This window comes from Filicampus tigris, chromosome 3 (assembly GCF_054856515.1).
Source record: "Filicampus tigris isolate MCC_2025a chromosome 3, RoL_Ftig_1.0, whole genome shotgun sequence".
Taxonomy (NCBI): domain Eukaryota; kingdom Metazoa; phylum Chordata; class Actinopteri; order Syngnathiformes; family Syngnathidae; genus Filicampus; species Filicampus tigris.
The window spans coordinates 28,944,377-28,969,449 of record NC_141219.1 but is presented as its reverse complement, the minus strand read 5'-3'; the positions used below and the strand labels follow the sequence as shown (position 1 = coordinate 28,969,449).

Sequence of the window (25,073 nt, the reverse complement as noted above, 5' to 3'; positions counted from 1 at the left end):
AGGAAGCCAACTTTATTTGGTCTTTGTTCCAGGACGACGACAAGAACTTCCGTCGAGCCCCGTCATGGAGAAAGAAGTTCAGGCCCAAAGACATGAGGGGGATGTCTTTGGGCGTGTCGGACACGCTGCCTGCCAATTTCAGGGTGACCAGCAGCAACGCACCATCTGCCTCCACACAGCCAAAGAGGAGCCCGATGGACGGTAAGTCCAAGTTGCCACTGCATGTTTTTGGTGCTTAAAGAAGCCTTGATATTATGATGCGATCCTGTCATGTCTTCCTTTTCATTCTTCTTGACTGGCCTGTCTGCTGTGCAGTATGTGATGCTGTGACTAACGGCATGTCTTTCTTTGCATGGGATTTTGGCCAACATGCACACACAGGAAGCCAGTCTATACAGAGGCTGGACACTGCTACTGTCAGGACCTACTCTTGTTAACATAAACCTCACACAACGGTAAGATCATGTCACGCGGGCACACAGTTGATGTCGCTTGCCTCTCCACAAGCGCAGCAAAGCTTTGTTGACCTTTTCAGCGGCAGTGACGCACGTTTCACGCCTTTTCTCTGTCCTCTTTTTTTTCCCCTCGTGTGTCTCTTCTTCTCCCTCTTTTCCCATCTCAGTTTATCCTCATTATTTCTATAGGTAACCGCTGGTCAGAAGACGAAGGGGAATTCCCTGCTTTCAAGACCAGGATGATGAACTAACCGATTTTTTTAAGGACACTAAAAATATGATACACAGAGAAAGAGCTCGCTCACCAATCTCAGTCTTGAGAGGAAACTGTGCAGATGTATCCGCGTTTCTTATTTATGTAAAGCAATGGGACATTTATATGATTTTAGAATATAATGTAATCTCTTTCAACTTTTTACATTTCCTCACTGTGCTCATCAGCTCTCAAATGTATGTAACTGAATGATTCAACTGTCTGGAGTTTGTATATTTCTACCAACAGACATTTTATCTAATCTTTTTTTATAATCTGTATTTGACCAGATGTATGTTTTTTCCTTGTTGATTTGAAATATAATCAATGGTTAAGTGACTTGTGGTATAATTTAATTCTATATAGTTACCCCTTTTTTAACTGTTCAACTTTTTGTTGCTTATTGCTTGTGTTTTTTTTTTGTGTAAATGCAGCTGTTATGTAGGTCAATGAGTGTGTGAATATCAAAAACTGCTGGAGACCATTTTGCAAACTGCTCAACACTGTGACCATCACCTTTAAAATAACTGCTGGCAAGCCAGGTGATGTTGACAACACATATCACGTGAAACACAGTATCGCACACCAAATGGAGAGTTTTGAATTTCAAGAAACTAAAGCCATATATCAGTAGCAGGAAAATAAAGCTAGGGCCACTTTAAATGCGAGTGAAAGTGAAATTCCGGGTTGTCTCTCGTTCACCTTGCATGCAAGAACTCTTTTCCCTTTCTCCCTTTCCGTCCCTGCCAGCTTTGAGTTGAAGGGACACCTTCAACCATAAAAAAAAGCCCACCTCTTTGGAGAGACCTATCTGCACGTGAAGACGTTTAACATACAGAAGAACTCAAAGACTATTTGCTTGGGTGGACCAATTTCACTGAAGCCTCTGCTAATCCCCGCTGCAAGTAGAAAGGCTCAAACATTTTTTTAAAACAATTTACAAAGACTATATTAAGCCTTATTGTTTATTAACTAGACTCTGTCTTCTTCTGTGTTTTTATTTATTATTACTCATTTATGTTTTGTCTTCACAATCATAGCTTCAGCTATATACTGTAGTTGTTTTTTACCCCCATAGGTCTTGTCTGCTCTCACATTGGTGTCACGTTAAGCAAATTGGAAGAAAACAGCTTTCTTTAACACTTAGTATAGTCCAAACTACAAATTCTGTTTTTATTTTTGTAATTTCTCTCATCATGCCCTGTGGAAATCATGTTGCTATTGTTAGTCCTGCTCTTCCCTTTTGTATTGTCTGTTCATGTAACAATGTACAGTCTGAGTACTTATAAACTATTTTTATCACAGTATTATTTATTGCTTACTTTCAATAAAATACTGAAACAGATTTCCCTTTTCAGATAAAGACCAAAACTTTGTTTATTCAAAACTTGTATTACAACCTTCCACATGGACAATAAGGGTTTATCTGTAGGCGCTGAAACACGCAATTGCAAAAAAAAAAAAAAAAAAGTGATTCCATGTTGTTCAGATTTTTTTTATTACCATTCGGCCCACTTTTTTGGCGTGCATATCGTCGCTGTCCTGTGAAAAACACTTAACACCTAAGCTGAGCCATTATTCCACAAACGCAATATTAATTGAAAAATAAACACATTTCTGCATTTCGATGCCATGTACCTGTCGCCTATATAAAAGCCTGCATCCATGGCATTTTCCATAGTGCTTGTTCTCATTATAGTCGCAGATGAGCTGAAGCTGACTTTGGGTAAGAAATGGGGTATGCCAGTCAATCACAGGTGCATCTTCCAAATAACTCACAATTCCACATTTGTTCAATGTTTAAATGAATGAGATATTCAGCAAAAAGTACTCCCTTCATTTTTCCCATTCCAACTTCAAACTATACAACTTGTTCGTTTTCGTATAGGAAAAATGTCGGTGTTCGTGACAGGCTGACAGCTATTGGCATGCTAGCATGACTCTGGCAAGTGACACGATTGTGGCCTATTCGGAAGGCAGCGAATGGTGATTACAAAGGTGTTAAATTGTGCAGCTTCGAATGAGTTGAACAATACAGATGAACACACAAACCAAGCTTGGCTCACAAACAAAGCAAACACCTGAAGGTGACTACTGAGAACTTCTCACAATGACGACGTGGACAGTGTTATCAAAAACTGGAAAAACCAGACTGAATGAAAGTTTTTTACCCTAGTGTGTATGATTGACAGTTTCAATCTTTATGCACAAGCTGTATTGGTTTATGTTCACATACAGCTTTAATTGGACCTTTGCCATTCATCCAAAAATTCAGTGCATTCAAAAAACACATTTATAATTCCTATCCTTGAAGTACTGCACTAAGTCCTCTTTTTGGTATCCACAATTCATCCACAATGTGTCGACAGTACAAATCTTCAATTACAAAAAAAAATCTAACAACACATTTTTATTGACTTTCTGCATCTATTTGACAGCAAAGAAAGCAGGGGCTTCAAATGATGTTGTTGCTGACTTACTGACGTTTGTCACAATATTTTTCTTTTCCGCATTAAAGGAAGTAAGTGAACCACTTTCACACTTTGCTCTACATCTACATTTTCATCAATTCCAATGTTTTTATACAAAGCGGGCATAGAATCAAGCACTCTACAAATTATTTTTACCGGCTTGAAATAATGGACAGATGGATCAAATAAGAGACATACTGTATGATTTGAGTTGTAGCACAAAACGTCCCCTCAGGTGGGATTATGCCTGATGCATCAAAATGTAAGGGTAAAATCATCAAATACTATTAGCCATCTAACATTCATTTGAAAAAATGCTTTATTGGTTGTTTTTGTATAGATATGTAAATTATTCCAGGTATAATTATTTTCGGATGCATCAAGATAGTCAAGTATCTCAAAGTCCAATTTGCTCATGCCACAGGTGGAACAAATTTGTTTTGTAGGTTCTTCAGCACTTGTGTTTTATGATGTGTTTATGATGTGAATTGTCATAACTTGCTTTCAGGAATGACAGTTAATCCACCCATTTTCAGCCATCCCGGGGGTGGCCATTTTGTCACTTCTGTCGACAGAAAATGACATCACGACTGCTCAGTTAACGAGTAATCACGGCTCAGCTTCAGAAAACAGGTCAGCCGTGATTGGTCGTTACTTGAGCCCTGAGCAGTTGTGATGTCATATTCAGTCGACACAAGTGACAAAATGGCCGCCCCCGGCAATAGCTAAAAACGGGTGGATTAACTCTTATGCCACAAACTGAATATTTGTCAGAATGCCTTGACTTCCGCTTTAAGGCAGTACTTCCCAATTATTTTGTAATATTTAGTCACATTATGAAACCAGAAGAGGCTTGTGGTCTTCTCCTTTGCTCTTTCGTGTGTAGCAGGCGACAACCACAGCCGACACTACCACAGACAACGAACACGCACTACCAAATACCATAGTGCTGATGTTGCTGCTGAGCATCTCCTTGATTTCCATTCGTACTCCGCTCAAGTTCTTTTCTCCAGAAACTGACAAAAGACATGAATGCAGATTTTAAATGATACAGTAAGCAGGTGGGATCATACTGTGTGTGGGTTGGACAGTATATGTATGCACCTGGCTTAGGAGCGTGACTCTTTTTCATCACATCAACATAGCCCATGTCGGCATTCTTCCTCACGTCACCTTGAATCATCTCAGCATCCTTCAGCTTCATCTCATCATCATTGTGGTATACAGCTCCACTAGGAACAACCACACTGACAAACTGAAAAGGACCTTGAGTGAGGGATTGGGTCGAGGTCTGGATGCCCACTGCTCGTCTGCGCCTGCGGAATTGCTCGTTCACACAGCCCATGGCACATCTGGAGAGGAGATCGTTCACGTCGCACATGAGCACCGTGCATGTGATGTAAACCTGTAAGATGCCACGTCACGTATTATTCAATGAGCAAACATTCAGTTAAACCATTTTATAATAGACAGCTCTCAACTGGTGGGTTGGGATTTGAAGGGGGATGGGGACCCATTTTTGGTGGGTTGCGGACAACCATTTATGACTTTTGGAAGATACGTCGATTAGCCATTTTTTTGCTTCGGCAAAGTACACAATAAGCAGCAGTTTGACAGATTACCAAACATTCTGAAAAAAATAGGCTTCAAGCTGTTTATTCCCACAGTTTAGCAAGTTTAATTTATTTATTTTTTACAAGTTGGTGCGCTTAACTCAAAAAGTGCGGGTCTTGCTGATGATCACAATAAATAAATCTTATAAATAAATCTTCTCATAAGGCGATCATCATTTACAGAATATACTGTAGTATTTTAGCATACAATGGGACCCACATAAAATAGGAACTTGTTGCCATAGTAAAACAGACATTCTATGTCTGAATCTCAATTAAAGATGAGTCCGACTAACAGTTAATGGGACTTATACTGAGCCGGCATGGTCGTGACAAATGAAAATGCTAATGGTTTATTTGCTGACCTTCCTTCTGGAGTGATTTTATTGTATGCGCAGTTGGAAAGATAGTTACATGAGAGATAGATCAAATTATGTTGTTCACTCACCTGATCATTGTCTCCATCAAATCTGAAAGCTTGTAACTCCAATTGGTATGACAATTCATCAACCTTTTTGACTCTTAGAGACTGATCCTTGACACACCTGTGAGAAAAACATTGTCACCCTCTTAAAATAATGGCTGAAGGATCTGAATATATAAGAATGGCTTTATATTAGCCAACAGGTTAACCAAAAACCAAATTGGGAATTACACATCACATAATCAGTTCAAAGTCTCAGAGTCAGCGTGCCCTGATCTGAGCACGGGACCTGCTGTGAAGATCAGCTCCATATGATCAGCCAGGGAGGAGACCAACCCACATTATGTTTAGATTTTGAAGACGGTATAAATGTGAGGGCTGCATGTTAGACCGCGCCCCTTTTTCTCGCCCGTCTCGGGTGAGAGCATTCGCGAGGATGGAAAAGCTGCCCAGATCTGCTTATTGTATGATTCCTGAACTTCAGAGATGGTAAAGAAAACTGACGAGAAAATTCAATCGATTTGTGTGAGTCTTTATTATAATTATTATTTACATGTCTTCTTGAAAGATAAAACAAACATGCAGTGAGTTGTTTTTGTGAATAGATAATTGGGCTTGCACTCTGGTGACCCTATAGCAACCAACATCTCCAACATGGCGAAAGTCATTTTTTTCATTTTTTTTTCAGAAAACACGAAAAACTGAACCACATTCTGATTGTCTTATGTGCATTAATAATTTCATTTAAGATGTAGAATTGAATTATCTGTTTCACTAAGGATACGGCCGAGGTGGCCAGCACCCTGAGGTGTTTAAGGCAAAAAAATAAATGCTATTAAAATGCGTTTATTTTAAGAGGCCGACGATATTACAGTATATATAAAAAATAGGTGACACTCTGATTTACTCCTTATTTCTCCTATCTTTTCCCCCCATAAATAAAGATGTACTGTATTGTTTCGGTATGCGGCACGGTGATCGACTGGTTAGCACGTTTGCCTCACAGTGCAGAGGTCGTGGGTTCGATCCCGGCCCCGGCCTTCCTGAGTGGAGTTTGCGTGTTCACCCCGTGCCTGTGTGGGTTTCCTCCCACATTCCAAAAACATGCTTGGTAGGTTAATTGGACACTCTAAATTGCTTGTAAGTGTGATTGTGAGTGTGTATGTTTGTTTGTCTCTGTGTGCCCTGCAATTGGCTGGCAACCAGTTCAGGGTGTACCCCACCTACTGCCTGAAGACAGCTGGGATAGGCTCCAGCACACCCGCGACCTTTGTGAGGATGAGTGGATGTATTGTATTGTATTGTATTTACTGTGATAGCCCATAAAGGTGCTTAAATTATGGTCCCATTCATTTTTTTGACAGCCACAACAGTCTAAATCCAGCCCCTTTTCACCCCATATATCCCTGAAGGTTAAAGAAACTGGTTTTGGTTTGAAAAAAACTGAAATGAAAAAAAAAAATGTCAAGTGGATCGTCATTTGGTTGAATAGGGAATAAAAATAAATAAATAAAAATTGAAAACACACGAAGATAAAAAAGCAAAGCGTAAGGCACATGATAGCAGGTGTGGTAGAACAAGGTTTTGCGGGGGCAATTTCAATAGTTAAAATGCATGATCACTTCTTTTTTTTTTTTGCAATAGTAGTTTTGTGTCTGTACTCACCCCTCCTTGACAAGGTCGTAGAAGTCATCATTGTAAGGGTTGTCATCAGGGGTGGCTTTACATGAGTCCAGGAACAAGCTTACGTTTGTGAGTTCTGATTCTGCCTTAAGGCCTAAATAAATGTTTTGAAGAAACTCGACCTGCACTGGATAAGCACTGGGCTGCACCTTCCTTGTAAAGTTGCCGTCTGTATAAACGTCAAACGAATAGCTAAAACTGGCGAATCTGGAGTCACTGAAAATGTAATCCGATTTCTCAACATTATAATTTGAGGAGATGCAGGCTGTTTTGGGGAACTGGCAAGAGAACCCAATCTTCACTGTCTTTCTTCTGAATACAATTTTCGATGGATCACGTAAGGTTTGGATCTGATTCTTGAAAAAAATATACTTTTCTTCATCCTGGTTTAAAGAGAAAAGGAAGTGATGTGAAATTGACAGATGAGAAGAAACAGGCAACATTTCATATGTGCTTTAGAACACCCCCCATAGTTGCTGAATAATTGTGATCATTTGGAAAATATGTAGAAAAAAAAGTCAGTAACCTCAATTGTGGTGCCACAGTTGCTGAATAACATTGAGCCAATGATGTGAGTGGCGTTGTGAGTGACCAAGCATGATGGGTCATTCAATGAGAGATAGTTGACATCCACGTCAGGCAAAGCCGATCTCTCAATGGCAACCATCATCTGGTTGGCTGTGCAGGTCACAACTGTTTTACCTGTTATCACATTTCATGAAGCGAGGCTATCAGTAAATATAAAACAAACAACACCAAAAATCCAGAACAAAACAGTTGTATAAATAATCAACAAAAAACGATAATAAATTGCCTAGGGGATCTCAAGACTTGGACTTGGGCACCGCTGGACTAAAGTGTTAAAAATGGCGTACTCTCTTTCATATGCGAGGATAATTGCTCAACAAACGTCGCCGTTTTTGGGGTTTCCTGATTGGTGAGTTTTGGAAATGGGAGGGTTCCGTGCTTTCGTCAGTGATTATATGAATTACATTTCATTATTTTTCCTCTCATTGCCATTCATTTTGGTACATCTAATGGGGGGTAACATTGATGCTACAACATAAAAGAAATGCGTCATGGATCATTTCCATTTCCAAACCAGTACTCCTCACGTGGTTAGTTCACTATGGCCACAGGATTCTTCAAATGATTCCCAGTGGAATGAATTTTGGGCAGCTAGTTTTCTAGTTTAATTTTTACTTTACTTCAAGAAAAAAAAAAAAAAAAGACAGGCTATGTAAGATGAGCTCAGAATCATGATCATTAGGAAATCAAACATTCTATCATCTTCACCATTTTAAAACTTTAAATCTGCCTAAGTTAGCACTTGTCTTGTTCAGAGTCGCATGGACAGGCAAAGAGCAGTGTGTGGGACTTAAAGCCATGCTGTCTGCACCCAAACGACTAGTGAGTGAACTAGTGTGCTAGTGTCAATGATTCTAAAATTTTAATTTTGGTGTTAAAATTGTGATGCAACACATTAGAGTAGCGAATGGCACATTTGCCTCACAATCTGCCTCCTGTGTGGAGTTTGCATATCGTCCCCATGTTTGCATCGGTTTTCTCTGGGCACTTCGGCTTCCTAGCACATTTCAAAAAACAAACATGTTAGGTTAAATGAATACTGTACCCGTGAGCGTGAATGATGATGTGACTTCAGATGCCTCTACCATTCCCACATTCTTCTTGTGAGAAAAGTCTGAAAAATATAGAGTATTATCAACAAATCCAAAGTGCGAAAAAATGTGACAGACAGAATGTACAAATTTAAATATGCTAATAAGTGCATTATGTTACGGCTCTCTTTCTTCTCAGCATTCCTACGCGATGCTCTAAATTGCTCATACATGGGAATATGCGTGTGCACAGTAGTGACAAATACGCCCCGCAATTGAATGAATGGTAATCAATGCTAGGTGTATTCCATCTCTCATCCAAAGTCAGCTGTGATCAGGGATATCATAGTTGTTTGAATGTTTGACTCGTTTTTAAATTCAGTTAGCTTTTAGTTTGTTCGTTTTTAGTTCGTTTTTTTCTTTTGATATTAATGAATGTGTGTGAAATTAAAAGGATCATCCATCCATTTTTCAAGAGCAAGCTCAATTTATGTATTTTTTATCAGGAAAATTATATAAGCCTGCATTTTCAGTTATATCAATTTGTTTTGAAGAAGTCAATACAAATCTAACGTCTTGAATAATGCCCATTTTTAATAAGGAATATGGTCACGCCCCCCTCCCCTCCCCGTATGTCTTGGTGGGAGCCACGCAAGGGACCGATCACAATGTATCCATATCCAACGTAGTGTAAATATGTTGCTAATGTTGTCAAAATAAGGGGGAACAATCAGCCCCAAATTGTACGTGGACAAGGCCCAATTTAACCCCTGAAAAACTCACAAAACGATTAGCCATTCCATGGTTACCTTAAAAGAGCAAGAAATGAGCAGTCTACGTGCAGCTTGGGTGCAGTTTCTGTCCCATCTGTCTGTTTTCTTTCATAAGTCACCCAAGATACTCTAATACAATGCCTTCCAAGAGCCTCTTCGTAAACTGAATTGCTCATAGATCGTTGTATATAACATTTAATTCTGTGAAGTGTTAGCTTGACTTATCCTGCATTCCACCAAATCCGTTGGGGGCGTTTCTGGCGGAGCGATTCAATTGAAGTCAATGTAGTTCCGCACGTGCGGGCGCGAATGCGAAAATCCGCCCATTCGTCCATTCGGCCCGGCAAAAACAAATGAACCTTTTTCCCTCTTCGCCTCGCGGCAGCCAATCAGCATCGGGGCATACTACGTAGCACACAGTGTCCTGTACACACGGCAGGTTTTGTATTGATAAAATAGAGGAAAAGATTATTGTTGCCGTTTGTGGACATCCCGAGCTATGTGATATGGCCAGCTACCACTACAAGGAAAAAAAGAGACCAGGCTTGGAGAACCGTGAACAAAGAACTTGGTATAGCTGGTATCTTTTTACTTTCTTTCTTTTGTTTTTTACAGCTGTTGAATTTTACCAAGACGCATTTGCTTGAGCACAGCTTGAGCTCGGCCACTTGATTACGATGTCGAAAAATGCTGTCGTCGTCTACTACCAAGCGAAGCCTCTCCCCTCTCCGCTGTGCGCCAATGAGCAGCTGCGTCATTCAAGTTTCAAATTTCCCGCGGTCAAATGCCAGCAAATAAAGCAAAGCAGAACAGTCCTCCGCGATTGGTGTGAACGTAGCATTACTTTTTCCCCGAAGTATGCCTATGGGGTACTCCCTTCACCGCCTCGCTGAAAATTGGGTGCTTTAAACGCCCATACTCAACTGAAGGACCGGCCTCAATGGAAGTCCGGTGGTCCAAATCTTTCCAAGTCCAACTCGCATATATTATTTGAAATGTATGCATACGGGCCGGCCCAATCACATTGCCGTCTCTCTGACTGGACAGAATTAAAGCGTTTGCCCTGCTACGGCTGCATGGATTTGTGTGACCGCGACGAGGAAGGTCGGGAGAGCGTTACCATGACGCAACCTCCTCAAGAGCACCAGCAAACACGCTGCTCTGGCTGTCTGACCAAGGCAGACATGGAGCTTCTTGAGTGCCTGGACAGCAGATCTACGCGACACGCAGCCCCATGTCTTTTCAAAGTCTATCCATCCATCTCCTTGAAGCGGCCACTTATTAACGAGCACACACCACACCGCGCCGAGCTGAATCGCTGGCTAGGCATAAATAGTGTTTGCCCCACTGCGGCTCAATAAATCCAAAATATTGTGCAGCTTGCATTGATATTTTCACGGGTTGAAATGGAGAGTGCATATGAATTTTGGTGGCAAATCACTGTTTCAGACACTAGGTGACAACAGAACGTGACAAACTAAGCTGGGAAAAAAACACATTAGCAATGCTTGCCTCCTCGCTATGACGTAGGAAGCCTGAGATGGAAAAAAAAAAACAGGCACCAAAGGGGGTTGTGCCAATCTGCGGCTTTAGTCACCAAAGAAATCCCTTTAAGTGGAAGTCAACCCAAACATATTTTTTTCAAGAATATGTTCCCAGTAGGCCCACTAGTTGAAACACGGCATTCTGATTAATTTTGCGTGTGTGGAATATAAATAAAGCAGCAAAATGCACTCATTTTTAGCCATCTCGGGTGGCCATTTTGTCTTCTGTTGACTGAAAATGACATCACAACTGCTCACAATGACCAATCCCGGCTCAGATTCAGAAAACAGGTCAGCCGTGATTGGTGGTTGTGAGTAGTTGTGATGTCATTTTCAATCAACAGCAGACAAAATGGCCACCCCCAGAGATGGCTAAAAACGAGTGCATTTTGCTGCTTAATTTATATTCCACACACGCAAAATGAATCAGAATGCCGTGTTTCAACTAGTGGGCCTGCTGGGAACATATTCTTGAAAAAATATGTTTGGGTCGATTCCCCCTTTAAAAGGGCAACATAGTTTGTTGGTTTCACAATATTGAAAAATATGTAGCCAGTTGACCCCTTCTATTCACGGCGGATAGAATTGCGACTTATCAGAAAAAGTGAAAATCCGCGTGTAATTGTCTGCAAATGTTTGGGTTGACTTCTGCTTTAAATCACTACAGCTTATTTTACAGGGGTGAATTTTAGTGCTGACATAATTTTTACATACAGACCAATTATACTGTTCGACATTCCTCCGTTTGTTTAGCCAAACAGTAATACCAAAGTAAATACATTTAAAATAAAAACTGATAGGATACTTTAGCTATAATAATAATAATTACTTTTAGTTAGTTTTATGGATGTGAAATGTTGTTTGTCAGTTTTAGTTTTTTAAACGCAGTCTTGTTTTCAATTCATTCCATTAATGAAAATGTTTTTTCAATCTTAGTTATATTTATTTCCTTAGTTTTTGTCAAGTATAATAAATAATATAATAAATAATAAAATGATGTAATATAAGAAATATATATATATATATTATATATATATATATATATATATATATATATATATATATATATATATATATATATATATATATATATATATATATATATATATATATATATATAAAGAAAATAATTTTGATTAACAAACCATGAAAGGACGTTGGTTTGCTCACCATGACAACAACACACCTCATCTCTGACTGGCTGAAATACAAAGCAGATACCAATACTTTTTACTGGTTTTGTTGTTTTTATAATGAAGAGCAGAAATGAATCCAACATTGTCAATATCATTGAACGCTCACGATTCATTCGTTTCTGCAGTGAAGCAGACCGGTGCAACTCTGTACACATCACTATGTTGTGGTGTCCAAGTTAAGGTGAGTTCAGCTTCTCCATGTTCACCATCACGGAACTCTTTTTTCATGTTATGGGGGCCACTGACCTGAAAGCCATTAATGCTTCACGAAAACAAAGACAGGAAGAAAAAAATCGATAGTCGTTATCTCTGAATGTATCGGTAGCTTGTATCTCAGTAAGAAATCTTATACAGATAAGTGATGAATAGAAGGAAGACCTACGTAGCACGATGAGCCTGTGCTTTGGCGTGAATACTCAATTTGTCACCAACTGTGGCATGAAGCACATAACCATGTTTGGGTGTTGGGTCCAAGAACTTGGGTTGCACATGACCAAGCTCACAGTTTGGCAGTGAAGGGAGGACTGAAACAAAGACAGAATTGCTGAGACACAGAAAAACAACAAATTGCTGGCTGTTACTTTATTTGTACATCTTGAAAGGGAAACCAATACAACACTTGAGCCATGGGTGTAGTTGACGCCTGACACTTTCCAAAAATGTCCCCTCAAGTGCACTATGAAGTTAAAAGTGATGGAATTGGAAGTGCTCGTCAAAGAAGCAAACAAACATCTTACTGAGTTACCAAAACGAAATGTACCGTATCACTCTTTCTGGGGCAGCCAGCAACCACATCAAATCCATGTTTTGTTTGATGAGTGCATAACGTGACATTTCAATCTTGGCATGAATTGCTGCAGTGCATTGAAATGACATAGACGTCACCGCTAGCGGACGACTTGTTAACACATCTGCCTCACAGCACAGACCCAAGAGGGCCCTACCGTCTCACTCTCCATTATTCCAGCCCCAAACATCTGGTAAATAGTTGCAGCCTTGTTGGTACATGCCAGCCATTCAGCAACCATCACAAACTCCACCTGGATGGACCGTCCAAAGTAGAGCTGCATTTATTGGCGAATCAACTCTTTGAATTTTAATCTTCCAATATTTCCAAACTCACTGCCAACTTTTGCCCAGGTGAGCTTGGTTAGCGCTTGCTGAAATATAGCTTTACGCATGATTGCAAGCCTTTGAGTGATTGCTGCATTGAGAGTTTCTTAGGACTTGAAACACTACACCAAGGGTCACCGATGGTGTAGTGGTACACACGCCTGAGTTGTGTGCGGGCAGCGTAGGGCAACTGGCTGGCGACCAGTTCGGGGTCTAGTCTGCCTTTCGCCCATTGGCAGCTGGGATAGGCTCCAGCACCTAACCTGGGTCACAAGGGTCGCGGGGCGTGCTGGAGCCTATCCCAGCTGTCTTCGGGCAGTATGCGGGGGACAACCTGAATTGATTGCCAGCCAATCGCAGGGCACACAGAGACAAACATCCGCACTCACAATCACACCTAGGGGCAATTTAGAGAGTCCATTTAACCTACCATGCATGTTTTTGGAATGTGGGAGGAAACCGGAGTACCCGGAGAAAACCCACGTAGGCACGGGGAGAACATGCAAACGGCACACAGGGAGGCCGGAGCCGGGATCGAACCCACGACCTCTGAACTGTGAGGGGGACGTGCTAACCAGTCGTCCACCGTGCCGCCCTCAATTTAAATCCTATCTGCATAATAAATTGGAACACAGTGTACATATCTATTATTTACCAGATGCATAAGTACCATAAAGAACATTCTGCCTGAGTTGGTCACAGAAAATTTCTTCCAAGTCAGTCCACATTAATTTATTGATATTTGAAATTGTATAATGTGGACCACATATTTCATTCCTGCCAGCTTCCTCATACTGTCATCTTAAAGAGGAAATCAACACAAATATTTTTTTCCAAGAATATATTCTATACCACTAGTTGAAACAAATTCTGATTCTGATTAATAGTGCGATTGTGGAATATGAGTAAAGCAGAATGCACCCCTTTTTAGCCATCTCAGGGTGCGGCCATTTTGTCTCTTCTGTTGACTGAAAAACGACATCACAGTTGCTCAGGGCTCTGTGATTTTCATTTGACAGAAGTGACAAAATGGCCACCCCCTGAGATGGCTAAAAACATGGATCTTGCTGCTTAACTCATATTCCACAAATGCAATATTAATCCTCATGTTTTATTTCAACTAGTGGGCCTGCATAGAGGCAGCATGCTGGTCAACTGGTTAGCACGTCCACCTCACAGTTCGGAGGTTGTGGGTTCAAATCCGGCCCCGGCCTTCCTGTGTGGAGTTTGCATTTTCACCCCGTGCCTGCGTGGGTCACTCTTGTACTTCTGAGAAGATTAAGGCAGCAAAGGCGTGCTCACTGTTTATCCGCATTTGTCACTTCCTGTTCTTGCCCCGTGCGCTGATTCGCTAGCTAACAGCCAATCAGAGTGAATCAAATGTCACAACTTAATTACTTGCGAACACAACGGGGTGCAGTCATTAGTAAACAATACAGTGCCTCTCCTGATGTCATGGCTTGTAATATGTTTTTAGCTATACATCAAACTAATTTGAAATGGCATTTTAAAATGTTTTCCCGGGCCTATTTTTAAACAATATTTGTTCTTTCTTGTTCCTATACTTTTTACAGTATAAAAGTGGGTTGCGACCTGGCAGTAATGGAGCAATTTGGTTTCCAGGGTGGACCACAGTTGAGAACTATTGGTTTGGACTTCACTGTACTGCATTTTTATTTCAGGTTGACATTTTAAATAATAATCAATAGTACTAACATAGGGTGGCACGGTGGACGACTTGTTAGCACGTCCGCCTCACATTGCAGGAGGTCGTGGGTTCGAATCCGGCCCCGGCCTTCTTGTGTGGAGTTTGCATGTTCTCTCTGTGCCTGCGTGGGTTTTCTCCGGGTACTCCGGTTTCCTCCCACATTCCAAAAACATGCATGGTACGTTAATTGGACACTCTAAATCGCCCCTAGATGTGATTGTGAGTGTGAATGTTTGTTTGTCTCTGTGTGCCCTGCGATTGGCTGGCAACCAGTTCAGGGCGTACCCCGCCTACTGCCCGTTGACAGCTGGGATAGGCTCAAGCATGCCCGTGACCCTTGTGAGGACAAGCGGATTGGATAACGGATGGATGGATGGGCCTGCATAGAACATATTCCTGAAAAAAAATGTTTGGGTTGACTTTCACTTTAATTTCAAGTCAGAAGATATTTTTACACTAAAGGACAAAATAAATGACATGACAAAAATTACCTATTTATTGTGGTTAAATATTTAGTTTTGATGATTCGTCCACCTGTGTCAGCTGTGCATCACGTGCATCACAATTATAGAATATACAGAATCACTTACTTTCTAGCAAGAACTGTAGTTTCAGCTTGCAAAGAGGTGATGTGTTTTCTTCGGAGTTCTCCCAGTGTACCGATGTTCCATTTGCATAGGATAAATGGATTCTTTTTGTGGGAAAATCCTGAAGTATTATTTCAAATACGTAGACACCATCACTGACATGCCCTGTCTTGTCTAGTGTGCAAGTATTCTAGGAAAACAAAGGGTCAAACAGTGGAGGACATTACCATTCGAGTAATATTATTCTTTGACAACTTTCTATTCTGAACGTAGAGAGGCACAGTCGACCCCTGCATACTTCCTATTCTGCACCCGCAGAGTTGCAAATTTGTGGATTTTTTTTTCAAATTGTGTTCTGTTTTTTTTCCAGAATTTTCTCCTCATTTCCCCTATTTGTCATGTAAAACATATATTAAATGATTATCAGTGTTTTTTGAAGAATATTTTGATTTTGTATGAAACTTTTTTTTCCCCCACAATGCATTTCAATGGCTGGCAGACAATTACACGCAGATTTTCATAATTCACAAGGCGACCCAGTCTCTATCCCTTGTGAATAGAAGGGGTCAAATGGCTACATATTTTTCAATGTTGTGAAACCAACAAACTATGTTGCCCTTTTAAAGGGGAAATCAACCCAAACATAATTTTTCAAGAATATGTTCGCAGCAGACCCACTCGTTGAAACATGGCATTCTGATTAATATTGCGCTTGTGGAATATGATTTAAGCAGCAAAATCCAACCCTTTTTAGCCATCTCGGGGGGGTGACCATTTTGTCACTTCTGTCGACTGAAAATGACATCACAACTGTTCAGGACTCAGGTAACAACCAATCACGGCTCAGCTTCAGAAAAATGGTCAGCCGTGATTGGTCGTTCCCTTAGCCCTGAGAAGTTGTGATGTAATTTTCAGTTGGCAGAAGTCACAAAATGGCCGCCCCCAGAGATGGCTAAAAACGGGTGGATTAACTCTTATTCCACAAACGCAATATTTATCAGAATGCCTTGTTTATAGTAGTGGGCTTGCATAGAATATATTCTTGAAAAAAATGTTTGGGCTGACTTCCCCTTTAACAACACGGTACAGTATTGCGGAGTTACCTCATTTAGAGTAATGTTGTTATGAACAGCGGCATCTGCAGACAAGTGACACTTCACATGATCTCCATCTGGATCATGCGCTAAAAGATGAATTTTTGAAAAACAATTCTGGGGCACCCTGCATGAAAACAGACACATGATTCATAGTGAACAGAAAAACATCTGTCCTTGATAGGGCGCTCATTGAAGGACAGTAATTGCAAGGCCCACATTTAACCCATCCATCCAATTGCTGACAACAACTGTACTTCAATCATATAGTGAATTCAAAATGAACTTCTTAATCTCTTGCCGTGTTAGATGTGGTTATGTGTTTTCTTGCATATTGAGTCTTAGGAAACAGTCATTTACCTTAGGGAGGACACTGTAGTAGTTACGGGACAGTTGTTAAGGGTGTAAGTGTCAGATCGTATTCTGAGGTCCATATGTGCATAGGCTGTCCAATTAGTTTTCATGTCGTTGTTAGTTGCCCAGCAGCAACCTGTGTTACTGAAAAGAAGTATATTTATTGTTAATCTCTCATTGGTGTTCATCATAAATACCCCTCAAAACAGCATATTTTCAACATACCACTAGTATGGTGCTATTCTATTGTGATGCAAATGACAGTGACTGGAATGAAAGAGACTGACAAACCCAAATGTCCAGATATGAGTTGAATAATACCCAATTATCAAATTAAAAATTGCCTTGACTTAAAACTGTAAACCTCTTCAGCATGAAAAAATATTGAGTTGGTCCAAAATTAAGTACAGCAGGTTGACATTCAAATAGGTAAAGTTACGGTTTCATTTTTGTCAAGTGGTATGTTGACATAAATACTATAACAATTGCTTTTTCTGTCAATAATCGGACAGGCTATTATATTTATATTCTTTACGTTAAATAAACCCTTTTCTTTATTCTTGTGTGATGATCTGTTACAAAGCTATTATAGCATTATGATCTTATATAAGATGCATATAAACTTGGTAACTTCCAATACAAATACATACGGCACATACACAGTAGGAAAATGTCACCATCTAATACATTTTCATTTCACGGATTCCATGTAATTTATGTTAATTAAAAAAATTTAAAAAATAAGGCCATTAAAAATGATCATGAATCTGAAAGGCTTTGTTCATGTACCTCAGAGAAATATGTGAAGCATTCAATAAGACGTTTGCCAATGTAAGTCTGTCAGATTGACACCACCTGCCCTGGCCTGTGTTGTCCCGGTCTGTTTGTATGGCAATACTGTTGACGAAGCTTGTACACTCCTCACATGTAAAAGTTGATGGATGAACACAGTTATTCCTGCCATTCTGTCTGTGATGGAAGGCCACCTACAGAGACAAGTTGTGGAGAATAAAGCAGAGGAATGTTAAAACTCAAGCCTGTTGCTATTTGTGCACAATGTTCTAGGGGGGAGTGTTTTGCTTGTTGAGCTTGAACTGGAATTTATGGACTACAGGTAATAATACTTGGTAATGGTAAACTGTTCAATTCCTCGCATACATCCTTTTCTATAGCGCTTATCCTGTTCTGGGTAACAGGAAAGCTGTCGACTATCCCATCTGACTTGAGGTAAGACAAGTACAGTACAAACTTGATCCATCATCTCTTAGTCACAGGACTAACACATGGAGATCGACAACCATTCTCTCACATGCAAAAAAAAAAAAGAGACCTATAAATCTTTTCAAACATTTTTACCAGCAATGTAACCAATAGCCTGTACGTATTTTTTAGAGAGGGCAAGTTAAAATAATTAACTGAGATCATTTGGTTGCATAAGCATGCAGATCCTTTTATAAGTGGGAATACGGTTGTGTTGAGAAATAACCAATCACATTCAAAGTCATGTTAAATAGGAATCAGCAGCAGCGAGGCCGATGGAAATGCGTTACAAACTCAACTCTTTTGATTTATTCTTTTTGATGAACTCGTCATAAGATGACTATGTCCCACCCCACCCTCATGATGCATGATGACTGCACGAGACTAGCACATAAACACAATAAAACCATGCTGGTCTATGATGTTATTTTTGTCTTTTTTTAGCAGGGTTCTCAGATCAGCCTCCAAAGTTTTTTTTCAGCAGGGAAATGCAAGGAATTCAGGAAGTTTTTTCCATCCTCAGCTTTATTATACATCATTGTACATCATTATACATCATTGTATTCTGTTCGGGCGGCACCACCAGACAAGGTGGTTGACTGGTTAGCACGTCCGCCTCACAGTTCAGAGGTCGTGGGTTCGATCCCGTCTCCGGCCTCCCTGTGTGGAGTTTGCATGTTCTCCCCGTGCCTGCGTGGGTTTTCTCCGGGTACTCCGGTTTCCTCCCACATTCCAAAAACATGCATGGTAAGTTGATTGGACTCTCTAAATTGCCCCTAGGTGTGATTGTGAGTGCGGATGTTTGTCTCTGTGTGCCCTGCGATTGGCTGGCAAACAATTCAGGGTGTCCCCCGCCTACTGCCCGAAGACAAAAGTACTTTAGTACTGATGTCATAAATAAAACTGCCTTGCCTTGAGAGAAAGATGAGCTTTTACAGGTTGTCCATGGTGTTCTGTTGGGAACCATCCAGGTTATTTTTGGCAAAAGCACTAAGTCAATGCAAATGAGCCAAAGCATTCATTCATTCATTCATTCATTATCCATACCGCTTATCCTCACAAGGGTCGCGGGGCGTGCTGGAGCCTATCCCAGCTGTCTTTGGGCAGTAGGCGGGGGACACCCTGAATTGGTTGCCAGCCAATCATGAGCCAAAGCAATTGAGAAAAATCTTTGCAATTTTGCTGGTACTGACTCATTATATGGGAAAGGGATCTAGTTATGAAGCATGTGTGAACAGTTTTGGGAGGGATATGTGTTTTTGCTAATGAGACTGTTCGGCCAAATTATTATATAATTTTTAAGAATGTCATTTCTGTTTCAAGAAATGAGCCAAACTAATGGAGAAAAACTGTGAAATGTACTGTATAATTACATATGTTATATAGTGATAGACCGATATGTCTTTCTCAGGACCAATACCGATTAGTAATCAAGGGGGCTGATAGCCGACAGTTGGAGCTGAGATTAATTTGCTGCAAAAGAGAAAATAAAAAAAATAATAAAAAGTCAAAATAATGATAATTTAAAAAAACTTTACTTTTTTTGTTCAAATTTTCAACATGGTAAAGGCTTTTCTTTTCATTTTAAACATAGAGAGAATAGACAGCTTTGTTGTAAAATGCTAACAAAATGTGTAGGGAGCTTCAAGGGTCATTGGCTAAATGAAAAACTGAACAGGTAAATAGCTCCCAAAAGTTTTCTACAGTAACAAAAGGTTTTCAAAATGCCAATACAACTGAAATGTTCAACCTTCATTTACTTTTGTTTTAATTTCTAACAAAAACAAAAAGTGCAAAGAGTTTCCAGTGTCAGCAGCATATCTTCGAAGGTTAAGTGAAAATGTTAAAAAGTTCCCTGTAGTTAACCCTGTTTTAAATTGATCTCTTTTAAGATGCTATCTCATGAGCAGTGTATATTTACGAACGTAGCGAATTTAGGGTTTTCATCATTACATACATATTCACATATATACATATGTGTGTTCTGGGTCGTCCTCGGGGTCTCCTGCCGGTGGGACATGCCCGGAACACCTCACCAGGGAGGCGTCCAGGAGGCATTCTAATCAGATGCCCGAGCCACCTCAACTGGCTCCTCTCAACACGGAGGAGCAGCGGCTCAACTCTGAGTCCTTCCCGGATGGCCAAACTTCTCACCCTATCTCTAAGGGAGAGTCCGGACAACCTGCGAAGGAAACCCATTTCGGCCGCTTGTATCCGAGGTCTTGTTCTTTTGGTCATGACCCACAGCTCATGACCATAGGTGAGGGCAGGAACATAGATCGACCGGTAAATTGAGAGCTTCGTCTTTCGGCTGAGCTCCTTCTTCTCCTCGACAGACCGATCCGCCTGTCGATTTCCCGTTCCATCCTACACTCCCTCACGAACAAGACCCCAAGATACTTGAACTCCTCCACTTGGGGCAGAATCCCATCCCTGACCTGGAGAGCGCACGCCACCCTTTTCCGACTGAGGACCACGGTCTCAGATTTGGAGGTGCTGATTTTCATTCCGACCGCTTCACACTCGCCTGCGAACCTGCAAAAAGCAGAGATACAATACTGGGGGCCCCAAACCGCTGCACCTAGAAATTCTGTCCATAAAAGTTATGAACAGAATCGGTGACAAAGGGCAGCCTTGGCGGAGTCCATCCCTCCCTGGAAACGAATCAGACTTACTGTCGGTAATGCGGACCAAACTCTGACATCGGTGGTACAGGGACCGAACAGCCCTTATCAGGGGGCTCAGTACCCCATACTCCCGAAGCACCCCCCACAGAACTCCCCGAGGGACACGATCTGAACGCCTTCTCCAGGTCCACAAAACACATGTAGACTGGTTGGGCGAACTCCCATGCACCCTCGAGGACCCTGTTGAGGGTGTAGAGCTGGTCCACTGTTCCACGCCCGGGACGAAAACCACATTGCAACATCCAGAGCCTTTATGAACTCCGGGCGGATCTCATTCACCCCCGGGGCTTTGCCACCGAGGAGCTTTTTGACTACCTCGGTTACTTCAACCTCAGAGATAGGCAAGCTCACCTCGGAGTCTCCAGGCTCTGCTTCCTCAGTGGAAGACGTGTCGGTGGAATTGAGGTGGTCTTCGAAGTATTCTCCCCACCGACCCACAACGTCCCGAGTTGAGGTCAGCAGCACCCCATCTCCACTATAAACAGTGTTAATGGTGCACTGCTTTCCTCTCCTGAGATGTCGGATGGTGGATCAGAATTTCCTCTAAGCCATCCGGAAGTCATTTTCCATGTCCTCCCCGAACTCCTCCGACACCCGAGTTTTTGCCTCACCAACCGCCAGAGCTGTATTCCGCTTGGCCAGCCGGTACCTGTCAGCTGCCTCCGGAGTCCTGCAGGATTCCTTCTTCAGCTGGACAGCATCCCTTACCGCTGGTGTCCACCAGCGGGTTCGGGGATTGCCACCACGACAGGCACCGACCACCTTGCGGCCACAGCTCCGATCAGCCGTCTCAACAATGGAGGCACGGAGCATGGTCCACTCGGACTCGATGTCCCCCGCCTCCCCCGGGATGTGGGCAAAGTTCTGCTGGAGGTGGGAGTTTAAACTCCTTCTGACAGGGAATTCTGCCAGACATTCCCAGCAAACCCTCACAATACGTTTGGGTCTGCCAGGTCGGACCGGCATCTTCCCCCACCATCGGAGCCAACTCACCACCAGATGTTGATCAGTTGACAGCTCCGCCCTTCTCTTCACCCGAGTGTCCATAACATGCGGCCGCAAATCCGATGATACGACGACAAAGTTGATCTTCGAACTGCGGCCTAAGGGTCTCCTGGTGCTAACTGTACATATGGCATCCTTATGTTTGAACATGGTGTTCGTTATGGACAATCCGTGACGAGCACAGAAGTCCAGTAACCGAACACCGCTCGGGTTCAGATCTGGGGGGCAGTTCCTGCCAATCACGCCCTTCCAGGTCTCACTGTCATTGCTCACGTGAGCATTGAAGTCCCCCAGCAGAATAATGGAGTCCCAGGTGGAGCGCTCTCCAGCACACCCTCCAAGGACTCCAAAAAAGGTGGGTACTCTGCACTGCTGTTTGGTGCATAAGCGCAAACAACAGTCAGGACCCGTCCCCCCACCCTAAGAAGGAGGCAGGCTACCCTCTCGTCCATCGGGGTGAACCCCAATGTACAGGCGTCGAGCCGGGGGGCAATAAGTATGGCCACACCTGCACGCCGCCTCTCACCTTGGGCAACTCCAGAGTGGAAGAGTGTCCAACCCCTCTCGAGAGGACTGGTACCAGAGCCCAAGCTTTGTGTGGAGGTGACTATATCTAGTTGGAACTTCTCAGCCTCACACCAGCTCGGGCTCCTTCCCTGCCAGAGAGGTGACATTCCATGTCCCAAAAGCTAATTTCTGTTGCCTGGGATCGGACCGCCAAGGTCCCTGCCTATAACCGCCACCCAGCTCGCACAGCACCCGACCCCTTTGGCCCCTCCCACCGGTGATGAGCCCATGGGAACGGGGACCCACGTTGCCTTTTGCCCCAAGGGGGCAGGCCCGGCCACCAGGCGCTCGCTGTCGAGCCCCATCTCCAGGCCTGGCTCCAGAGGGGGTCACCGGTGACCCACGTCCGAGCAAGGGAAACTGGAGTCCATACATTTTTTCATCATAAGGGGTCTTTTGAAGGTTTGAAGTCTTGAAGGAAAAATATGTTAAGCTTACATCAACCAATGATCAAGCAGTTTTATGAAAAAGCATATCGCAAGTGTATATAATTGTGATGTGAATGAGAATTTGTGGCCCAAAGGAAGTAGGAAGACTGCACTATAATTCATACAGTGTTGCATGGACAATATTCCCTACGATTATCCCATGTTTGCATTTCTACTTTTTAAGAAGAAGAATTTGTCTTTGTTCTTTGCAGTGATGTCTTTTCTTTTCTGTACCACAATGAGATCGTTTGTCAAAAGTTACAGTGCAAAGAATAAAAGGGAAATGTGACTCTTGCCCAGTCTCTTCCAATCAATCTTCCACATACACAAAGGTGTAACTTTCCATTTAGAATACTGAATTTTTCATCAAAACTTTAGCAGCAATTGACATCAGAACACCCCTTCAGAGTACACTACACAACATGACTAAGCAACCTGACTGTGTTCTACCCATACACAAAGTTACAAAGACTTGTCGTTCTGATGGCATGGACATGTTCAGTGACACAAATATTTACTTTTGAGCGATGCGCTAAGGATTTTGAGACAGGAAATTGCTTTTGCAGGGAAACCATGACATTTTGCCAACTGTACGAATATTTTTGAGAAAAGAACTGTTTTACACGGCTGTGTACATGTATCAAAACGACTGAATAAGATCTGATGTTCTCTTGAGCTTTTCCTGACTTTTTTCTTCATAGCATAAACCTGAAGATTTTGTGCACATCTGTGTCATTGCAGCCATTTGCCAAAATCAAAAAAATTAATTTTATTTCTCATGAATGTACACTCCACCCCATCTTGACAGAAAAAAAAACAGAAATGTAGAAATTTTTGCAAATTTATGAAAAAAGAAAAACTGAAATATCATATGGTCAGGGCGGCACGGTGGTCGACTGGTTAGCACGTTCGCCTCACAGTTCAGAGGCCGTGGGTTCGATCCCGGCCCGGCCTCCCCGTGTGGAGTTTGCATGTTCTCCCCGTGCCTGCGTGGGTTTCCTCCGGGTACTCCAGTTGCCTCCCACATTCCAAAAACATGTATGATAAGTTGATTGGACACTCTAAATTGCCCCTAGGTGTGATTGTGAGTATGGATGTTTGTCTTTGTGTGCCCTGCGATTGGCTGGCAACCAATTCAGGGTGTCCCCCGCCTACTGCCCGAAGACTGCTGGGATAGGCTCCAGCACGCCCCGCGACCCTTGTGAGGAGAAGCGGTATGGATGGATGGATGGATCATATGGTCATAAGCAGGGGTCGGCAACCTTTCAAACTCAAAGAGCCATTCCGACCCGGTTTGCATGGAAAAGAAAACCCTGGGAGTGGATGGCGAGGATGAAGAGATCTGTGTGTACTTACGACAGAACTGTTGTTGTACTGTAGTTGGAATAATAAAAAGGGAGATAACTAAGCTTCGTCTGACGTCGTGTCTTCGGAAGACGTTAAAATACACTTCAATTGGACACTTCGAATATATTTTCCCGAGCCACGCAGAGCTGCAAAATAAGGATGCAAGAGCCGCATGCGGAGCTGGAGCTGCGGGTTGCCAATCCCTGGTCATAAGTAATCAGACCCTTTGCGGCGACCTTCATATTTAACTAACATGCTGTCCATTTCTTCTGCTCCTTTATTGGAGTCCAGCTGTGTTTAATTAAAATGATTGGACTTGATTAGGAAAGGTCTATGTAAAACCTTCAACTCACAGTGCATATCAGAGAAAATGAGAATGTGGTCCAAGGAACTGTCCAAGGTGATCAGAGACAGAATTGTGGCAAGGCACAGATCTGGACAAGGTTACTAAAGAATTTCTGCAGCACTCAGGGTTCCTAAGATCCCAAATGGAAGAAGTTTGGGACGACCACAACTCTTCGTAGACCTGGCCGTCCAGCCAAACTGAGCAATCGAGGGAAAAGAGTCTTGGTGAGAGAGGTAAAGGAGAAGCCAAAGATCACTGTGGCTGAGCTCCAGAGATGTACTAGGGAGATGGGAGAAAGTTCTACAAAGTCACTATAACTGCAGCCCTCCACCAGTCGGGGCTTTATGGCAGAGTGGCCCAACGGAAGCCTCTCCTCAGTGCAAGACACATGAAAGCCTGTATAGTTTGCCAAAAAATACATGAAGGACTCCCAGACCTGGAGAAATGACATTCTCTGGTCTGATAAGACCAAGATTTAACTTTTTGGTGTTAATTATAAGCAGTATGTGTGGAGAAACCCAGGCAATGCCCATAACCTGCCCAATA

General features: G+C 42.2%; 2 protein-coding genes across 15 annotated transcripts in view; one reads left to right on the top strand and one right to left on the bottom strand.

The window, feature by feature from the left end:
- Positions 1–2,053, top strand: part of ppfia1 (PTPRF interacting protein alpha 1) — a 54,892-nt gene extending 52,839 nt beyond the window's left edge. For 6 of the 14 annotated variants that reach the window (XM_086025050.1, XM_086025049.1, XM_086025052.1 and 3 more), the window contains 3 exons: positions 33–201; positions 316–455; positions 623–2,053. In XM_086025050.1, coding sequence (XP_085881176.1) covers positions 33–201; positions 316–437 — 291 coding nt within the window. In that variant the 3' untranslated portion in view covers positions 438–455; positions 623–2,053. The remainder of the gene's footprint in view (positions 1–32; positions 202–315; positions 456–622) is intronic. The other 8 variants (XM_086025060.1, XM_086025058.1, XM_086025054.1 and 5 more) reach the window with 4 other exon arrangements.
- A 1,865-nt stretch (positions 2,054–3,918) lies between these two features.
- On the bottom strand, positions 3,919–17,801 carry LOC147150547 (uncharacterized). Its single transcript, XM_086026095.1, has 13 exons — positions 17,677–17,801; positions 16,894–17,031; positions 16,543–16,660; positions 15,443–15,629; positions 12,414–12,555; positions 12,138–12,293; positions 11,981–12,036; positions 8,533–8,601; positions 7,426–7,601; positions 6,882–7,282; positions 5,241–5,337; positions 4,284–4,584; positions 3,919–4,195 (listed from the first exon to the last, which is right to left on the bottom strand). Exons 2-13 carry the CDS (start codon positions 16,995–16,997, stop codon positions 4,014–4,016), a joined length of 1,989 nt encoding a protein of 662 aa, XP_085882221.1. The 5' UTR covers positions 16,998–17,031; positions 17,677–17,801; the 3' UTR covers positions 3,919–4,013.
- Between the last annotated feature and the right edge of the window lie 7,272 nt (positions 17,802–25,073).